Below are 13,192 nucleotides of genomic sequence, written 5' to 3'. Positions count from 1 at the left end.
AGAATAAAATAAGATAGTGGTAGCTAAGGTTTTGCAAAAACCTGTAAGGAAAACAGAATTAAAGCTTCTGGTAATCAGATCTGGCAACACCATTGCTCGGGCGTAACCTTACAGGAAAAAGCAGCTACATTGTTACGATGACATCTAGCGGACGCAAACTGTACTGCATCTGCGGGCTGCGGTTGGGAAGAACAATAGAGACCCCCCGCTCTGTGTCTGTGCTTGTGTCTCTCCTCCCTCCGTTCTGCTCCTTTGTCTCTGTGTCCTTGTAGCATCAGTCCTGTCCCTCTGTGATTGTCTCCTTCCGTTGCTGCTGTTTGTCTGCATGCACGCGTGTGATTTCTTTCCGTGTGTGTATGTGTGCACCAGAGATCCCAGCCCCTCCGAGATGAGCGTGGAGCCCTGGCCCAGCCCGCAGGACCAGGCCGCCGCTGAACACACGCCGTCCCCGCACGACCAGGACCAGGACCAGGACCAGGAGCAGCACCCCGACAAACTGTGCCTGGACTCCTTCTGGAGTGAGGTGGAGACCATCCGACAGGGGAGTGGCTACGTAGACCTCGACTCCTGCAGGAGGGATTCCAGACAATCAGACGGTAAATGATCTAACTCCAAAAAAAAAAAAAAAAAAAAAAAAAAAAAAACCTCACTGTGAATGCATGTGGTGCAGGTTTTCATGTTTAACACCTCAGCTCCTGACGTCCTCCATGCAGTGATGTATTGCCATGGCAACCTATCAGGATTTCCACTTTCATGCAGCAAACCAGCAGCGCCCGATCACTATGGCAACGCTGTCACACAGTATCTTTGCACATAAGAGAGCGAATGTCCTCATGTGGTCATAGATCAGGATCAAAGGTCACAGAGAAGAGTGTTCAGGAAGCAGGATAGCAGTTAGGATCTTAAAATGTTAAGGGAAGACATCCAGGGTGTAACCCTCTCACAAAGATAAAGAAAGGAAATGTCACCAGCAATGTAAACAAAGCATTCATGGTCCATGAGGGAGGTATGCGCTCTATGAGTGCGCTTCTAGTTGTGTTTGTTTCTGCATCTCCTAATGCCAGCTGGGCATTTGTTTGTGTCTCAGACGGTGAGCAGGAGGAGCAGTGGCTGGCGGATGCCGGGTTGTCCACGCTTATCAGTGAGGACAGCGAGGATGTAGACAAGGCCATGTTGCTGTCCACCCTGACCCGGACCCAAGCCGAGGCTGTGCAGCGACGACTTGATTCCTACACGCTGTCCCTCCGCAAGAGGAACAAACCTGCACCTCGTGACGTGCGCGACATCTTCAACTCCCCCATTTCTCAGGTTAGCATTTTAAAAATCTGCATTTGGCGATAATCAGTTACATTCATATGTAACAGACATGGGGCCAAATACAAAAGTATTTGTATTTGAAAATACTTAAATACATTTTTCGGAGTATTTGCATTTGTATTTTCTGATTTTGAATTCAAAGTATTTGTATTTGTATTTCAAATACATCGCCGATCCCAAGTATTTCCAAATACTTTTCCAAATACTTTTTCAAATACTTTTCAAACTTGGGAATCTCTGTGACACCGTGTTGAATATAGATTGTGATAGTTTGATTATTGCCTGTGATATTATAATAGTGAATTTTTGAAAAACATTCAATTCTTTACTTATCAATAGTATTTGGTCATGCTATTTTCACAATAAATTGTCACCGGTTTATCAGTTTTTGTGTTGATTTGTTGTTTATAGTTCATAGAAAGTATTTGTATTCGAAATACTCAAAATATAAAGTATTTGTATTTGTATTTGAAAAAGTACAAAGCATTTGTATTTGTATTTGGAATTCAAAAATCTAAAGTATTTGTATTTGTATTTAAATACAATGCAAAGTATTTGACCCCATGTCTGATATGTAAACAAAATAAAATAGCATGTAATATGAATTATACTTTTTTTTTCTTTTTTTTTTTTTAAATTGGGCCCAATTTCCCCAAATCTAAAATCGGGATATGAACTAGAGCCAAAAATTGTCAAAGGGAGATCGCCCTAGCTCAAACAAGCACGAAGGGCAGCTAAATGTCATTCTACAAGTACAGCCTGTAGGGGGCAGCGAATGTCCAGATTGAAATTGACAGTATAAAATTTGGATAATTTACGGAAATAAACTGCCATAAAATTGTACCCTTGTTGATTAAAAAATAATGTTTCACAATTAAATAAAACCTAAATGAATATTTGAAGGGAAGCATTGGAGAGCTATGGTTGACATCATCATCCATCCATCCATCCATTTTCTTCCGCTTTATCCGGAGTCGGGTCGCGGGGGCAGCAGCTCAAGCAAAGCCACCCAGACCTCCCGATCCACACACACCTCCTCCAGCTCCTCTGGGGGAACCCCAAGGCGTTCCCAAGCCAGCCGAGAGATGTAGTCCCTCCAGCGTGTCCTGGGTCGTCTCCGGGGCCTCCTCCCAGTGGGACATGCCCGGAACACCTCTCCAGCGAGGCGTCCAGGGGGCATCCGGAAAAGATGCCCGAGCCACCTCAACTGACTCCTTTCGACGTGGAGGAGCAGCGGCTCGACTCCGAGCTCCTCCCGAGTGACCGAGCTCCTCACCCTATCTCTAAGGGAGCGCCCAGCCACCCTGCGGAGGAAACTCATCTCGGCCGCTTGTACTCGCGATCTCGTTCTTTCGGTCATGAGCCAAATCTCATGACCATAGGTGAGGGTCGGAACGTAGATCGATCGGTAAATCGAGAGCTTTGCCCCCCTATTCAGCTCTCTCTTCACCACGACGATCCGATACAGCGACCGCATCACTGCAGATGCTGCACCGATCCGTCTATCGATTTCACGCTCCATCCGTCCCTCACTCATGAACAAGACCCCGAGATACTTGAACTCCTCCAGTTGAGGCAAGGACACTCCACCGACCTGAAGAGGGCAAAGCACCTTTTTCCGGTTGAGAACCATGGCCTCGGATTTGGAGGTGCTGATTTTCATCCCGGACGCTTCACACTTGGCTGCAAACCGCCCCAGTGCACGCTGAAGGTCCTGATTTGACGAAGCCAACAGAACCACATCGTCCGCAAACAGCAGAGACGAGATTCTGTGGTTCCCAAACCAGACCCCCTCTACACCCTGGCTGCGCCTAGAAATTCTGTCCATAAAAATAATGAACAGAACCGGTTCTGACATCATCATTTATCTCTGAAATGAATAAATAAAAATAAAACAGACGTCCTGGGGAGCTGTTGGGACACACTGAGGGCTTTGACATTGTTCCAGTGTCACCTGCTGTCTTGTTCATGCAGAGTAGCTGACATGTGACAGTGAAGGCGATTCATGTTTTAAAGGCCGCGCTTTGTTCTCGCTGTGCGAGCAGCCCTGAGAGGGGAATACAGACGGTGCTCCAATGATCACTATCAGTCTTTTATCACAGGAAACGTTCCTCCTCTTTATGTCCACCTGCTCAAGAGACAAATTTAAACACGGGCAATATTTCCCAGTGGTGGGAATAAAGGGGACCCACTAATATTTGAGATTGAGCATATTATACACATTTTCAGTGAGCGGGACTCCTGTGACATATGTCGCAGAAGTCTAAATTAAGTGTTTCAAGCCTCAACTTTGATTATAGCAGGGTAGTTTCTCCAAGCTGAAACACAGGATTGTGGGATTTTTATGGGCGTTCAACGCGAGGCTCCAACTGTGCTTCACTGTAAAAGCTGGATAAAAAACAGATTTTTGCACATTATGAGCTTTTTAACTGACGTTGCACCTCATAGAAAATAACATGTAGGTGTTTTTGATGACTCTGCCCCAGACCCTTGTGCCTGAATCTCAGCACGGTGACGAACTGGCTCAAAACAGCATGGCATCAGTTACCAAAACTCCACTATCAGGTAAGACCTACAAACAAGGCACAGTTACCCTAAATTATTGCTGACAGGTTGACAGCCGAACAGCAAAGCATTAAAAGTTGGCTCAGGGGTCACTTCAACCACTTGTGAGCTTCTGTGGATTAATCACATGAGAAGATGAGTTCATAAAATTTGTAAAGACATCAGATGAGCAGCAGAACTCTCTCTGGATCAGACCAAAACCGCTTCATCTGTTGTCTAACTGGTTCTGGGTAATCGTCAGGTAACTGGCAGTGTTGCAGGTTAAAGTTAAAGCTCAAAGTTGCAGGCAAAATAGTTTGTGAATATTAAAAGAGTCATACACCTTTTCAACAAGCTTGAAACAAATGTTTTTGAAAATGTGTGGCGCATTATGAAGTGCGAAATATGACATCGGAGACCCCGGACTGTTGAACAACTGAAGTCGTACATCAAGCAAGAATGGGAAAGAATTTCACCCACAAAGCTTCAACAATTACTGTCCTCAGTTCCCCAACACTTACTGAGTGTTGTTAGAAGGAAAGGTGATGTAACACAGTGGTAAACATACCACTGTTCCAGCCTTTTTGAAACATGTTGCAGGCATCCATTTCAAAATGAGCAAATATTTGCACAAAAGCAAAAAAGTTTATCAGTTTGAACATTAAATATCTTGTCTTTGTGGTGTATTCAATTGAATATAGGTTGAAGAGGATTTGCAAATCATTGTATTCTGTTTATATTTACATAACATCCCAACTTCATTGGAATTGGGGTTGTACATTTTGTAGCAAAATTTGATGGGATATATGCTACAAAGCTGGAAACGGTACCTATAATTACCACTCGTACTTTTTGATTGGGTAGCAAAAAAAATATTGATTGGTGATACGGCAGCATTTTTTGGCAAAGCAGCACAAATCGTCAGAACACCGGCAACCTTCCACACAGAAAATGGGGAAGTGATGACCTGAAGTAAAGTTGTGTTCAGAAGGTCATAGGTTCTATAACCTGACTGGTTACATTAGAGACATAATTGATTTCAAAAGGGAGTGAAACATTTGTGGAGGTGATGGTCTAGAGGTTACAGAGGCAGGTTCTTGTGTGTGTGTGTGTGTGTGTGTATGGTGGTGGTGGTGGGGGGTGGGGGGAGTTGAACGTGAGGCATCATTGTAAAGTGCTTTGAGTGTCTGCATCAAGTGCATAAGTGCTGTAAAAATGCAGCCCATTAACTGTAGTGTTGTGTACTGTGGCAATAAATGGCACGGCTATGTCCTGTTTTTTTTTTTTTTAAGTGTTGTGAACTTTGATTGCTCAACAAAAACGTTTCTGCCAAAAACTTATCTTTGTTCTTCTACGGAACAAATATGTTGGTAAGATAATTCCAGTCTTGTTTTCTTCCTGTTGTTTTCCTCCTCTTGTTTCCTTGTTGGTGTGCAATAAAACATTTTTATGTGGTTTAATTGTACAGTGTCAGAGCATGTAGGTATTCAATAGAGTAAGGAGTTGTGCTAGAAGTACTGTATGTAGACCTAGGTTTGTTTCCCAGTCATGCTACCTGTGTCCACGGACAAGACACTTCATCTGCATTGTCCCAGTCCACCCAGCTGTAAGTGGTTAGCATTCTTGGCTGGAGATGTAACCTGCATTGGTCTTGCTTCCCATCTAGGGGAAATCATAGACTTTAATCTGCTTCACGCTATAGAATCCGTAGATAAGTACCGTCACAAACGGGCCTCGGGGTCTATATATATTACTTAACTGATTCTATGGCTAATAAATGTGTGTGTCTGTTTTAGCTGTGACCTCAGAACATCGGAAGCACCCGAAAGGATCCCTTAAGGAGGAGATCTTCATCACCGACATGGCTTACTGCGAGCAAGCTGCCATCTTTCTCAAACAGGCCAAACTGCCGCAGAATAACACCCACCGCAGGAAAGAGGACAGTGCGCTGCCTGTGAGCAACAAAACGCTTTGTGAATGTCCCTGTGATGTCATCAGATGACAGAGAATTTACAAACGAGGTCTTATAAGGGATACCCTCTTTGTTTCTAATAATTCTAAACTATTTTTATACAAGAGGATGTAATAAGAATCACAGTTTTGGAGTTAACGGATGTAAATGATGGATGTGATTGTAATAGGCCCTTCTGTTTTTTCTGGATAACGGGACTTTAAGCAGCATAAAGGAATGAAGAATAAGTTCAGAACAAAGGCACAGTTGCTACACTAAGTCCAGGAGGTTTGTTTTTCTATTTAAGGACACACATAAATCTCTTAGGGGTGGAAAGATATAGGGAGCTTGAAACAAATTTTTAGAGTGTAGTATTTGAATGAGTCGACGCCTCTCCCTCATTTTTTACATTTGTGTGGAAGCAGCAGTGCTTGACTTGACACTTCTGTGTTTTCTCTCCTCCATCGTCTCCACTTTCTACTTTTCCTCTTCAAACCTCTTTGTTATCCCCTTTCCTACTCTCACCGCTCAGCGGGTGATCTGTCCCAAGTGCCGTCTCGGAGTGACTTGTATCCACGATCTGTCTCACTCCGACATGAAGAAGGTTCGTCAATTGGCGCTCATCGACATGACGGCGCTGTGCGACCTTTTAGAGCTGGAGGTCAAAAGGCACAAAACGAGCAAGAGGAAAATGCCAGGTATGACAGCAGCAACACGTGTGCACGCCTCAGAGAGCGCAGGGGCATGCACTATATGCACAAGGAAAAAGACATTCTGCACACACTTGTAGCTGTTATGTCTGACATAATAACATTTTAAGAGAGGGCCGAGTGCTTGTTGTTTCTATACTTTGCTACCGACTGTGAGTCATTCATGCATTTTCTGCTGCAAAATGTGGTCATATTATGCAGCTTTTTCAAAAAGCTGATACAGGTCACCATGTGTCTTAAGGTGCACTGACACTTATTCACGCACTTGCACGACCTGTGTCGTGCAGGAGAGTAAACTTGCCTTTAACGGGTGCAGACTGAACGCGAGAGGGGCACTGGCATGTGCAATTGCGCAAAGAGAATTTTGAAATGTTCAAAAAATTCTTCACACATAAATGCCGTGCTACGTGGTGCGATCTGCTCGCCAACACGACGTGCAGCTCGTCAAGTGGAGCAAAGAAGAAGTGAACAGAGCGAGTGGTTGCGTCAGCGGATCGCATCAAGCGGATCGCATCAGAGCGCAGCTCATTTGAATGATTATAAGGAGATGTTAACTCTATCATAAACATACTTTAACAGCTGCAGACAAGAAGGAAAGAACATGCAACTGTTTTATGAAGCCATGACAATGTAAACAAGACCTTTTTAGATGACTCCAAATGCTTTCTCCAGCTTATTCAGCGCGCGCGTGCCAACGGTGCTACTGGAGCGGTCCTCTGTGATTCAGGAAGCGATTAGAGCCATTTTCAACAGACACATTGCAGAGAAAATGATTATTTCGCTACGAAATAATTATTTGATATAAACAGCGTTGAGCACAGAGCACGTGGCAAGCAGTGGAACAAAGCACCTTTATAGACAGACAACAACAACATTTGTTCTTTTATTATTGGGCTTTATTTTGTTTAGTGCTTTGATCCTTGGGAAAGCCATATATAAATAGTTATTCATATCATTATTCATAACGAATGCCTGATTTTTTTGTGTGTGTGTATATTAGTCGCACAGGAGTGTATGTCACAAGACTTCCCAAACTAGTAAAAATAAAAAAGATAAATTAAAATTAAAAAAGCAACTTATATTATGGAAAATCAGGTAATTTTATTCCATGTATGAAGTCATGCACGGTTTAATGTAGCTTTGAAGTTTCTCATCCTCTGTGAGAAAAGCTGTCACATACAAAGTTACAGTTTCTTTGACCAACATTTTGGACAGATTGATGAGGTTTTGTCACTTAAAGCAGACAAAAAGCAGGAATATGTTGCAGCATTTTTAACTCCACTCACTTATTTTTGGTTGTTTGCTTAATTTTCACAAGGGTTACTCAGAAATATATGGAGCAATATTCATGAACCTTGGACCAAGGAACAACCAGTTCAGTGTTGGTACAGATCTGGATCAAGGTGTAGTTTCTTCACTTTTGTCAATGTTGTAAGATTTTTCATGATTTTATAAGGTAGGTTCATGGCATTGTGAAGAGCAATTGCTACACATTCGCCAAAAGTGCTGAATCACTTAAACAGAATTTTCAGTTTTCAAATAGCCTTTTTTTTAACAAATTAAAAAATGACATATTTACAAATACAGATTTATTTGTAAAACCCACCACACGTTACAGTAACTTGTGTGTTATATACCAACCAACCACTGATGTCAGGAAGCTAATTTTCCCATAATGCATTGCGGCATGTGTGTCTTTAAACACTAAAACCTTCAAAATTAGTGCATTACTTTAAAACTAAAACATGAAGCTGATATTTTCACTTTGTAAAATGGCAGAGGTGATGTTAAGTTCAATAACCTGTCCAGAATTAGTTTGTTTAAAATTTTAAGTAAGTAAGAAAGTAAGTAAGGTTTATTTATATAGCACCTTTCAAGATAGAAATCACAAAGTGCTTCACATAAGAACAGAGAAATTAAAAACAGCAGAAACATAAAACCATAAAAACTAGGTAAAAGCCAGCCTATACAAAAGGGTCTTTAGCTCCACTTTAAATGTTTCAACAGAGTCCACGGAGCGAAAGCACAGTCTCCCCTGGTCTTCAGTCTTGTCCTAGGCACAACCAATAGGCCCAGGTCCGAAGACCTCAGAGATCTACTTGTCACATATGGATGTAATAGCTTGGTGATATAAGATGGCATTTGACCATGCAGAGCTCTAAAAGTCAGTACTAGAATTTTAAATTTGAGTCTGAAATGGATGGGGAGCCAGTGCAAGGAGGAGAGGATTGGGGTTATATGTGACCTCTTTGATGACCTTGTCAGCAGCCTCGCAGCCGCATTCTGAACCGTTTGTAAGCGGTCCAAAGAGGACTTGCTAAGGCTAAAAAATAGAGAGTTACAGTAATCCAAACGTGATGACACAAATGCATGAATGATCATCTCCATCTCCGCCCGAGACACAATGCTGCGCAGACGGGCAATATTTCGCAAATGGAAAAACAAGACTGTGCCAGGCAGGTAACATACGCGTCAAAATTGAGGGAGTGATCGAACGTAACACCCAAGTTCCTTACTGCTGAACGAACAAAAGGGGCCAGAGAACCAAGATTCCCAACCACAGTGGGAACAAACTCGTCAGGGGCACAAACAAGGACCTCAGTCTTTGCTATATTTAAGGACAAATAGTTGGCCGCCATCCAGTCACTAATAACCTCAACACAGTTCTGAAGAGCAGATACACTAGAGACCGTTTGAGGAGTGAATGAGATGTACAGCTGGATGTCATCCGCATAACAGTGGTAGGAGACATCTTTAAAACTACTCAAGACATGACCAAGTGGGAGCAAATATAGAGCAAACAATATAGGTCCCAGAACAGAACCCTGAGGCACACCACAGGATAGCATGGCAGAGGAGGACATAAATTTACCAGCAGCAACAGCGAAAGTCCTGTGTGAAAGATAAGACAAAAACCAGTCCAGAGCAGACCCAGAAATGCCCACCCAAGTCCTTAGTCTCTCAACTAAGACTCCATGATCCACCGTGTCAAAAGCTGCAGAGAGATCCAAAAGGACAAGCACAGAATATTCACCTGCATCTCTGCGCATTAAAATATCATTTCAAACTCTGAGAAGGGCAGTTTCTGTAGAGTGCAAGTGGCGGAACCCAGACTGGAATTTATCAAGAATATTATGTTCAGCTAAAACCTCATTAAGCTGTTTGGCCACCACTTTCTCTAAGACTTTGGAAATAAAAGGCAACTTTGAAATTGGTCTAAAATTTTGAAGGAGTGAAGGATCAGCATTAGGCTTTTTTAAAAGAGGGTGAATAACTGCCTGTTTAAAATACTGAGGGACATAGCCGGAAAGCAGTGATCTATTTATTATCAATAAGACAACCGGGCCAATAGAATGGAAGACCTTTTTAAAAAAGGAGGTAGGGACGATATCAAGTGGGCAGGAGGAAGGTTTCAATCTGTCCACCAGACCAGTGAGCTCTTTCAGTGATATAGGTATAAAACTATCCAGAACTGATGGCCGGGTAAGATAGGGAACAGAAGAAGAAAAAGAGGGATTAATATTTGCCCTGATATCACGAATTTTGCTGATAAAAAAGGACAAAAATTTGTCACAGTCTTCATTTGACTGAATGATAGCAGCAGGAGATGCAGGTGTAACAATGTCTCTGATTGTGTCAAACAAAATTTTTGGATTCTGTCGGCTGTTAGAAATTAAAGTGGAAAAATAAGCAGCCCTCGCATCTTTCACCATATTATTACAAGAGATTAAAAGCTCCTTTAAATGAAGGAGGTGGACCTGGAGCTTTGTAGATTTCCACAACCGCTCCACTTTCCGACATGATCTCTTAACACTACGAATACTGTCATTCATCCAGGGGGAGGAGTTATTCAGAGGGGCGTGTCTGGTTTTAAAAGGAGCCACTCTGTCCAAAATTGAGAGACAATGATGATTAAAAGAATTAACTAAAATATCAACATCATCTGAACTACACAACTCATCAAGGTTAAAAGCAGCAGAAAATACATCTGCAGTAAAATGATTAAAAATGCGAGAGTAGATCACAGGAGGAGCAGACGGACAATCCAGATTAAGAGACAAATTAAAAAGAATACAAACATGATCAGAAATAAAAATATCCTCAGAATAAATAGACTCAATATTAAGACCCAGAGTAAAAACAAGATCTAAAACATGACCTTTGCTGTGTGTGGGACCAGACACGTGTTGGATCAAGTTGAAAGATTCCATCAGACTGATGAATTTAGCAGCAGATTTATCAGAAGCATCATCAACATGGAAATTAAAATCACCGACAATTAAAAGCAAAGTGGTTGTTTTGTGTTGAGTCATAGTGGAACACGCAGACGTACGACACAAGACACCCCATGCTGTTTTATCTACACGTCTATGTGCGATAGAGAAAGAAGGGCTAACTGCACCACACGTTGTTCTTTCACAGACAGTCCACTCTTTGGGGTGCCACTCGCCACACTGCTGGAGAACGACCAGAAAGTCAAAACCAGTGCCACAACCCCTCTGTTCCTGCAGGCGGTGAGAAACCAAAAAATATCCTTAAAGCACTTTTTATGGACCTAACACCAGTTAATCAACACTGTACATGGAGCAGATAAAGACAAAAGCTTTATGTGCATTGTGAACAAACGGTCGTACATTTAAATATGTGCTACATGGGGATTTAAGGCTTCACCACTAATCTGCACAGCTTTTCTTTGACAATACATTTTACCTTTGTGGAAAAATAAAACCCTGCTTTCATAAGATAGTGTGATTGTGAAGTCCTTTAACCACACCCTGTACGCAGCAGCAGCAGCAGTTACTTGGAACCGCCAGTAGAGCTGAACGAGAGATGCTTATCTCAGCCTGACTCTCTGCCAATGTCTCTCTCCTTTCCTTTCTCGCTGTCTCTGCAGTTGTTGTCCTTTCTGGAGAAAAAAGGTGTGGATTCTGAAGGGATCCTGCGGGTTCCAGGATCTCAGTCCAGAATCAAGGTACAGTATCTGAGTCTGCAACTTCTGTTGTGACACACTGCTGGCACAGCACCACAATTTGACTTGGGTTTTTTAATCACCTGTTTCTGACCTCTGAAATATTAAAAAATATAGCACAGTGCTAAAATATCCTCAGCTGTATGAGCATTGTGTTCTTTATAATTTGTAGTTGTTTAATAAATTATTAAGATTCTGTTGTCGTATGTACAATTTGTACATGTTCAAATCAAATCATCATTTGTTCATGTTGTGCAAATCAAAGAATATTTGTACATCACCCTCTGTACATTTTCAGTTATTAATGAGACAAATTTAACTCCATAGGAAGTTAGCTTTGAGTTAGCAAAAGTTAGCATACAAGCTAACGTCCGAAAAATGTCTTGTAAATGACTCCAGAGGTGTCATCAGGTTACATAAATAGCGTTTTCAGTTTTAGAAGTGTTTATATCTCACTAGCTTTTACATAATATACCAGAAATGATGCTGTTAGCAAGTAGCTACACCAGGAAGTGACATCACCATGCTAACCTCGGCGAAATGTCTTGTAAATAAGCTTTAGCTTTGCATTAGCAAAAGTTAGCGTACAAGCTAACGTCCACAAAATGTCTTGTAAATGACTCCAGAGGCGTCATCAGGTTACATAAATAGAGTTTTCAGTTTTACAAGTGTTTATATCTTCCCTTACCAAAAAGTACTACATGCAAGTATGTTTCAAGTATACTTCCAGTTTACTTTTTATATACTTATCAGTACTATTTTTTGGTAAGGGTTGCTAGTGCAACGGGTGTGCGCCTGTCCACGTAATAATTTACTGCTGACTTGCTGCACTTCCGTTAACCTGTGATACTCTGCGTTGTGTTCATGTCTGTGCTTCGTGTAGAGGAAGGAGGAACCAGACACCGGTTGACACTAGAGGCACTTTTTACTGGAGCTCTCATCTCAGGCTGCACAACTGCACAAATGAAAAGTGATACAAAATCCTGGTCAACATACAGTCTCTCCATACACAGCGGTTCATCAGCCCCTCCTCTCACGTAGTGAAACACGGACTGAGGGAGGAGCTGCTGCAACAGTCATACACAGTCTCTTAAAGCGACAGTACAGTGCAACACTCAATACATGGAAACCACAACAAAAACCCAGAACTCGCCTCTAAACATTAAATGAACATAAATCATAAAGGATTTGGTGAAGTTCACATATATATATACACATATATAAAAAAAAAAAAAATAAATAAATTCTTTACATCGTTACACTAGCTTTTACATAATATACTAGAAACGAATCTGTTAGCAAGTAGCTACACCAGTTAGTGACGTCACCATGCTAACCTCAGCGAAATGTCTTGTAAAATAAGTTCAGAGGTGTTATTAGCTTCCAAAAGCAGCATTTTCAGTTTTAGAAGTCTTTATTTCTCGCTAACTTTTACATAATGAATGAGAAACATGTATATAAACACACAAAACAAAGTGGTTTTGAAGAGACCAGCGACTGACGTCACAGTGCAGCTCTACTCTGATTGGCTGTCACCCACGTCACTCAAAAACAAAATGGATCAGATTGAAACAGAATGTGACTTTTTAACCTCTTAAAATACATCAACGTTAGCCATCTTTGAACTTGTCCAAGATCTGTGTCCCAAGAATGCTCCCTGTGAATTTCAAGAGCCTGTCAGTAACAGGGCTGGAGTTATGC

The 13,192-nt window shown here is 41.8% G+C and overlaps 1 protein-coding gene across 3 annotated transcripts in view; it reads left to right on the top strand.

Annotated features, from left to right (window-relative positions):
• LOC117506595 (rho GTPase-activating protein 40) overlaps positions 1-13,192 on the top strand; it is a 61,941-nt gene that overhangs the window by 27,055 nt on the left and 21,694 nt on the right. For 2 of the 3 annotated variants that reach the window (XM_034166110.1, XM_034166108.1), the window contains exons 2-8: positions 370-596; positions 1,088-1,308; positions 3,804-3,882; positions 5,658-5,815; positions 6,345-6,510; positions 10,945-11,036; positions 11,417-11,494. In XM_034166110.1, the coding sequence (XP_034022001.1) occupies positions 370-596; positions 1,088-1,308; positions 3,804-3,882; positions 5,658-5,815; positions 6,345-6,510; positions 10,945-11,036; positions 11,417-11,494 (1,021 nt within the window). The remainder of the gene's footprint in view (positions 1-369; positions 597-1,087; positions 1,309-3,803; positions 3,883-5,657; positions 5,816-6,344; positions 6,511-10,944; positions 11,037-11,416; positions 11,495-13,192) is intronic. The other variant, XM_034166109.1, reaches the window with a different exon arrangement.

The sequence above is a fragment of the Thalassophryne amazonica genome, chromosome 3 (assembly GCF_902500255.1).
Source record: "Thalassophryne amazonica chromosome 3, fThaAma1.1, whole genome shotgun sequence".
Taxonomy (NCBI): domain Eukaryota; kingdom Metazoa; phylum Chordata; class Actinopteri; order Batrachoidiformes; family Batrachoididae; genus Thalassophryne; species Thalassophryne amazonica.
The sequence above is the reverse complement of the archived record's forward strand: the minus strand, read 5'-3'. Positions and strand labels throughout refer to the sequence as shown.